This window comes from Montipora foliosa, chromosome 13, assembly GCF_036669935.1.
Source record: "Montipora foliosa isolate CH-2021 chromosome 13, ASM3666993v2, whole genome shotgun sequence".
Classification (NCBI taxonomy): Eukaryota; Metazoa; Cnidaria; class Anthozoa; order Scleractinia; family Acroporidae; genus Montipora; species Montipora foliosa.
In genome coordinates, this window is record NC_090881.1 from 23104891 (window position 1) to 23112390 (window position 7500).

General features: G+C 39.4%; 1 protein-coding gene across 1 annotated transcript in view; it reads right to left on the bottom strand.

Annotated features, from left to right (window-relative positions):
• Window positions 1-5165: 5165 nt before the first annotated feature.
• Window positions 5166-7500, bottom strand: part of LOC137981845 (NACHT, LRR and PYD domains-containing protein 3-like) — a 4361-nt gene continuing 2026 nt past the window's right edge. The window contains exon 2 of the mRNA XM_068828887.1: window positions 5166-7500. This exon is cut by the window's right edge and continues 469 nt beyond it. Within this exon, the coding sequence (XP_068684988.1) occupies window positions 5166-7500 (2335 nt within the window).

Below are 7500 nucleotides of genomic sequence, written 5' to 3' on the forward strand. Positions count from 1 at the left end.
CGACCTTGGCAGAACGCTTCAGCTGCCTTGACTGCCGTCTTAATTTACAAATTTTTTATCTTATTTTTGCTCGGACACTCAGTGATTCATAGAGAAACGTATTTATTTCAAATTTACCGATTATTACTTTAATGTACATTGTTGGGTCGGTACATTTCGCAGATTGCATTCTATGAACTGCTCCGATCGAGACGTTCCGTTCGTAGTTTTCATAGAAGAACCATTGATTTGAATTGCTGGAAAGATAGAAGTGATCATCGCACTTATCTCGACAATTTAGTAATTGTCTCTTGTAGATGCCGGTGCAATGCTATCAGCTGAGTTATGAAGCCACTCAGTTGGGAGAAGGTCAATTTGTTGGGCTCATGTGTTTCCCGTGAAAGAACTGATTAATGAAAGAATCTTTCTTTGAAGTGCGGATTATAGAAGAAAGATAACACGAGGATCGGTTGTCGCGCATTCCTCACGCTGATGTGGCCAATCACCCTGCTACTTTGTCACGCAAAGCCTCTTTTTGCCGGGCTCTGGTAACTGGTGTTCCCTCAAAGAGGAAATGCATTTGGTCCAAAAAACGTGAAGCTGGAAAATTAAAGACAAGACTAAAGAAGAATTATTCAGCAATGTAACTTTAAATTTGAAGACTGAAAAAAACCGGCCGATTACGTGTTGATTTCGTGCGCTTTTTTAAAAGCGTAGAAGCAGAATTTTTGCATTGGCAAAAACATTCATTTTTGATGTGAATGAATGAATGAATGAATGAAAAATAATTTTTATAAGGAAGACTTTGATTTGTTCTCGCAAGAGCCGCATTTTACTGATCGTTTAGTAGGAAGTGAGGGTTTGTTAGAGAAGAGGAGGACTGGATACCTCACAGACATTCTCTGAGGCCGGGAGGAGGGGGGGGGGGGGGGGGGGGGAGGGGGAGGAAGAGTGGGGGTTGGTTCCAGGAAAAGATACACAGATCACAAAACGAATATGCGAAGGTTCTTAATTGCTTACCTTTTCGCGTTCAGGTAGGTCCTTTGAGACTGAAGGTGTGAAGGGGAGATCTGATTAAAGAGAGGTTGTCATTCAAAATGGGACACACTGATATGAGGCTTGAAACTCAACAAATGACATTTATTATGCTTGTGGGTAATCAAAGTTGAATGTTTTAATGGCCGAATTTATACCAGAGACGAATAACTCGTCTAAGACGGATATTTCGTCTGCAATTCGTCTAGATATAAATACGGTGTTTAGACGAATTATAGATCAAAATACGTCTTACGATTGATTTGCCTGTAAGAATCAGATGAAGACGAAGTATGTTAACTTAATCCTTAAATTATCGATAAAACTTTTGCCAAAGAACAAAGAAAGATAAAAGAACTTGGTAACACAACTGACTTGGGAGAATTTTTTCAAATTCAAATACTTTAATATACGGAGAGAATCTTCACTTGGGCCCCAGAAGGTTTTCAGTCCACACATCTCACGAAATTTTACATCGCTGGTCGAGAACGAACACATGACAACAGTCGACCCTTCGTTTCTGACCCCCATCCCAAGGGACGGGCAGCAGGACGGGTCTTCTCACCTCCCGTCCTCGGGTTAGCCGTAAGTGAAGAAGGGCGGCTGTATAGGTAGACTAAAGACTCTCCAACACTGAAAGTGAGCGCTCCGGTGTGAAAAAAACGAAAACATAGGTCGCATTCCACAGGTGAGTGTACATGTCACTGTGCTGCAGACAAATAAACAACACCAAAAGTGTTTCCTAGCGCTAATCACTCAACAAAAATGTTGTTTCAGGTCTCGGAGAAACTTTTGGCTTAGTTGTTGACTATTGGAGCAGCGACTTCTAGTCTTGACTCGTGGAATGTGACCTGTATTTAACATACCCGCCTTCATTGCAGCTGCCACACGAGTCAAGAGCGTCACATACAACTGCTAAAACAACCAGATCAATCATCTATGAGCCCTATTGCACAATTTTATAATTTGTAACACAATCTGACATGGTGAAAGCATAGAACAACAGTAACGATGCTCGCGTCAGGGAATTACAATTGTGAGGCGCCAAAATCAACCAAAACGTAAAGGTAAATAAAATCACTCCATTACCGTTACGTATTTCAAACACCATTATGTCCTTTTATATATATCCAGATGCATAAACATTCAAAAGGGTGATGCTCTATATCACTTCGCTCCTATTCCTTTTTCTCAGATGAGAAAAAAAAAATCAATCAAAATTGCAGAAAACCACTTTAAGACTATTCACATAGAGGCATTTACTTGTGAGGAGAGCGTTTTACGTGGAGATATAAGCGCAAGCATGAAGAACAAGCTTTACGAAGTTGAGTTCAACAAAATGTTAACTGTTAATCCAAACCCGATCTCCACGGGATCCCGCAGAATGACCCGATCGGAATCGAGTCGGAACGCAAAAATTCACCATGCACAACACTTCTATTTTCCGTCTATAACCCACACTTTAAACATACGTTTGTTTCATTTAATCGTAAGTGCAGAATCGTAATACAAACTTCCAATTTGGATCAAGTTCATAACTCGGGAAAGTCAAAACTCTCGAAAGTTTCAACACAATCTGCCAACACATCTGTCTTAGAGCATAGTTAATGCATGGAGATGGTTATGAAACTCGACAAATTCCTTTGTTTCATGTTTTTGTCCGTATTTTTGGCCTTGACCCTGAACAAAACACACCTTTTTTTCGAGAAGATAACCAATCAAATCCTTCGATTAAATTATGCGCAACTAATTTGCAAACCCGTGCGAAGCGAAAACCTAAAGATTGTGCAGGGTCACGGTCAATTCAACATCGATTGCGACAACATTGTTCTCGCTTTTGAAGGTTCTAAGGTTTCATAACCAGTCCCTCGATTAACTATGCTTAGAGTAAAGAACACGATAATCTCTAGTTGATTTGGAACCAACTGACGTTCCCCCGACCTTTTGAACAAGTTGATAATGTATGCTCATCATTCAGAATTGCGTGAAAGAGCTTCTTGAGCTGAATTATATCATCAAACCTTTCAAAGTTGCTCATATAGTCATAAGTGAAAACACCTTTTCTCTTCAATGGATGAGTACTTTCCAAAAGCTTATTATTATTATTCAGTAAAACCTTCATAAGTGTGATTCTTTACAACAGCATCAATTGTTTTGCTCATAAATTTAAAATACAGATATATCTCAATTAAAAAAAAAAAAAACTTTCCACCTCGATAAGATACAATAATCTTTTTTGAAAAAGATAAATATCTTTCTTCAGTGTTGGCAATCCCTTAGCAACACAGTTTGATAATGGGCTCCAAAACCTTCCAGTCTCCTCTTCACCATAAAATACTTAAAACTAGCCAGTTTTTATAAAAAGAGGTGAATAATAACCAGAGAGGTTGTGAAGGGAAGTCCCTTTGGCTTTCAATACAAAAAGTTGCATGCAAGCATTGGGTGATATTCCTCCATTCACAAATTTCTGTGAAATGGCAGTGATCTCTCACTTCCTTTCTTTTTCATTATCCACAAAAAAGTCACCAAATATAAAATATCTGTTGATTTGTGTCTTTTAGAGTCATCTTTGGTAAAAATTAACTTTACGGGTAACTTATTATATTTGTGATAAATGCCTTCAGCCAACTTCTGAGTCCTTTCAACAAAATAATTGTAATGCTACACCAACATTGATTTTCTTTTTTTTTGGAGGAAAAAAATTGGTTTCATTTCAAAAGTAACACTTTTATCAACGCATTTGACAGAGACCAAAAGCCTGGTAGTTCGTACTTTTGATAAATTTCATTGAAGCTGATTTGAGGGTTCCACTGTCACGTTCAAATATTCCTAATCAACATTACTACATCAAACATGGAACCATATGTTTTCTTCCGTGGTGGTTAAATGAGATCAATAATAACAGGAGAACACCAGCTTCTGCTAACCTTCGAATCCCATGTCTTCAAGGTAGCTTGCTTGCTTACGTGGGGAACTATTGAGTACTTTTCTGGAGAGACTGAAAAATTTTTGTCTACAAAGATGTTTGCGCTTCTGCAAACAAATTTTCACTTTTTTCATGGCCATCATCTCTGGCACTAAAAGTAGGAAATGCGAAAGTCCTCTTCATTCGGTATAATGAAGCAAAGTTGTATTTTTAAGGTTTACGATTTACCTTAAATTGTTTTAAACCAATTCCTGCCGCTTTATATCTTGTTAGACGTCCTGAAGAGGTCTGCGCGATCTAAACCGGTAATTGACAGATCCGTTGATTTCAGCTGCACTCTGGTTCTTCTTTTAAAAAAAATTATCATTAAATTCCAGAATAAAAACTAGCGATCAAAAACGACCTTTCGATCTCCCTGAGATCATTTTCAAGTTGTAGAAAAAGCGAATGAAATATACAAATATAAGTAGAAATTAATGCGTGAGAATGTCCACCGATAAAATATGTAAGTAAATACAAGCGCTGAAATGTAAGTGCTGAAATAATAAAATATTATAAAAAACTATATCAATAACATTGCACGAATTGAATCTGACTGTTTGTTCAAAGTTAGCTTAAGCTCCTTTATAAAGAGCATTTCGTGGATCAGGCAGTCGAATTTACTTTGGCACTTTCTTAAGATCTTAAAATCACGATATATGTCACTTGGGACTGTTCCATGTGGCCTGCGAACGCAGACGTATTTCTCACGGAGAGAAACGACCGCCGGAAATACGTCTGCGTTCGGAGGCTATGTTCCATGTTGCTCTTTAATGTGATTCCCGATTGAAGACGATCCTTTGTCTTCCTCAACGCGCTGATAGAGGTGTCGGCACGTTTACCCGATATAGTTTGTATCACACAAACCACATGCACTTGTAGTAGTAAACAACGCGTTGCTGGTTAATGATAAGTGGCTTCCTTTCCTTTGGTTGATCTCGTGCCCGATCTTACGACTTGTATACACGGGGCGAATATCAATTCCAATTTTGCGGCCAAGTTCCCCAAGTTGTGTTCGCGCGGAATTGGCCCATGATCTCTGATCCTTGAATGGTAACACTATTCTGACCGGCGCTTCATTTACGTTGCACGCTCGTGTGGAAATTGGATCGCCAGACACTTTCTTGGTGACAAAATTACTAAAGGACAATTGGAGCATTTTAAACGCAAGGAAACCAAATCATCATCAATTCAAATAGTCAAAACTTTGCTTTCTTGTAGCAAAGCGGTTGCAACGACGCCGTGAAAACCTGGAGTTTTCGGAAGAAATGGATAAATGGGGAAGTGCTTCTTGAAGAATTCGTAAAGTTTCCTCTGACAATTTGCAACGCATGCAATTAAAATACTTGATTTTACCAAGTTTCATTAAGAATGATGCGAGGGGCTTTTGCAAGTGATCCAATGCGTTACCGCTGAGGTTTAGGTAATTCAAGTTTGGGACATCACTAAAGGACGTTTCCAAATCTTGCAGGTCATGTTCATTCAAATCCAACCATTCAAGGTTTAGACTTGTCAAACGCGGAAAAAATAAAAGTTTTCTGGTTAGTGGACTGAGACTCCCACTAACACTGACATTGCTCAACGTCAACAATTTCAATGGCATGTCTTTGTCTATTCTGCCAAAAAGGGCCAACATGTCTTTAACATTCAAACTATCACCTGTGCCACGTAAATGAAGACGTTGTAAGGATGACAATCTCTGGAACAAAAGACCGAGCGCTGCAGCAACTGCTGGAGTCAGGTGGGTTTCAAGTAGAGCCAGGTAAACGAGGCTCTTGTGCGTGATACTGGAAACCAACCTCGTGATTGCTCTCTCAGCACAGCACCTATCAAAGAAAATAAAAAGTTCCGTGATGTTCTCAAAACTTGGCAACAATTCAGCGAGTTCTTCAGTTCCTTTTGACATCAGTTTACAATTCAATTTTAAATCGCACTTGCTAGGGTTTGGGAGCTGTTGCAAAACTTCGCAAACACTGTCCTCCGCATCTTGAACGTCGATACTCATCAAATGGGTGCAATTTTTGAGTACAGCACCAACATCTTTCATTGCATTGCTTTTCATTCCAAAACAACGAAACGTACTTAAGAACTTAAGAGACGTCTTTTGTGGAACCAAGCTTACCGACTGACACGGTAAAGCAGCCGCCTGTGCACTCTCAGTGAATAGTCTGGCATGGGCAGCACAACTCAGGTCTAAGTCTCTGAAATAAACACTGACATCACCGTCGTGGATATGAAGGATTGATGAAAAATGACACCATTTACATTCAACGTCGAGGAACTTTCTCAAAAATACTCCCAGGGGAACATTTTCAGAATTCTCAGTTATTTTCATTGGGGCATCAAGGCAGTTTACTGTTTCTACCACCTTGCAAAGAGTTGCAAGGGTATCTTCAAATTTCAAAAACAAGTCACAAGGATTACAAATAAAAGTCCAGGAATTCACACCGGAAAACAGTAACTCAAGGTAAGAAGGTGATTCCATGAGAACTGTGATCCCGCCAAAGCATTCAACGCAAACTTTTGCAAGCTTTTGCTTTGAATGTACCTCTTCAAAGCAATGAAAAACCAAAACACTGAATTGCAAGTGTCTCCGAACAACCTCATCCAATGGCTTGTATTTGTGGTCTTCATCTGGTATCGCTTCTGATATATCAAGTGAAGGATCGTTTATTCTCACTGACTTCAAATGGTCAAACACTTTCCCTGCTCCTTCATCACTAAGTCCACAGACAAAGAGAAGGACGTTCTCGAATTCGCGACAGCTTTTCAAGGTTTGAGTGTGCTCTTCAATCAAACCGAGATTTCCATCAGGTATACATTTGTGAGTCACGTACCATGCTGCTAAGAATTCTTGTATGCTCTTATGAATGAAAGAAACCATTTCCGTTGGTTGCAAGCTTTCTGTGCACTCAGTTACTTGAAGTAAACCAATGACAACACTTTCTTCACACAGGACTTCAGGAGAAAGTTTACCATACGGGAAGATGTGGTCATCGTTTAAAAGACACTCTAACGCCACCTTACCGATTTGATTGAGGATCTCTGAATTATCCTCCACTGTGCTAAAGCGAGGAGGGGTATTCTTTCCTTGGTTGTGGCTTAAAACGTGCTGGACAATCTTTGAATATAAGTTCGTTTTGCTTTTCGAAAAGCCATCCGACTGTTCCTTCTTCCATAGCGTGCAAAAGAACAGCAAAAGTAAGGGAACTTTTGCAAGATCTTTCAGTTTGTTTTCTTTCAAGTGATCATACAAATGTCTGGCATCTCTTTTGTCACTAAGCTGTCGAGTTATATACGTCAGTTTGTCCTCCTCACTGAATCCTGTTATTTCTGCTAGCAGGTCTTGAAATTCTTGGAGCTCACCAGCTTTGGAAATTCGACTTGTTATCAACACACAACAGTCTCTCAATTCTTTTCCACTGAATATATCAAAGATTTGAGATTCCTGTCCACCGTGATACTCATCATAGCCATCCAGCAACAGAAGAACTTCATCTTGATTGTTGGTGATGTAACTC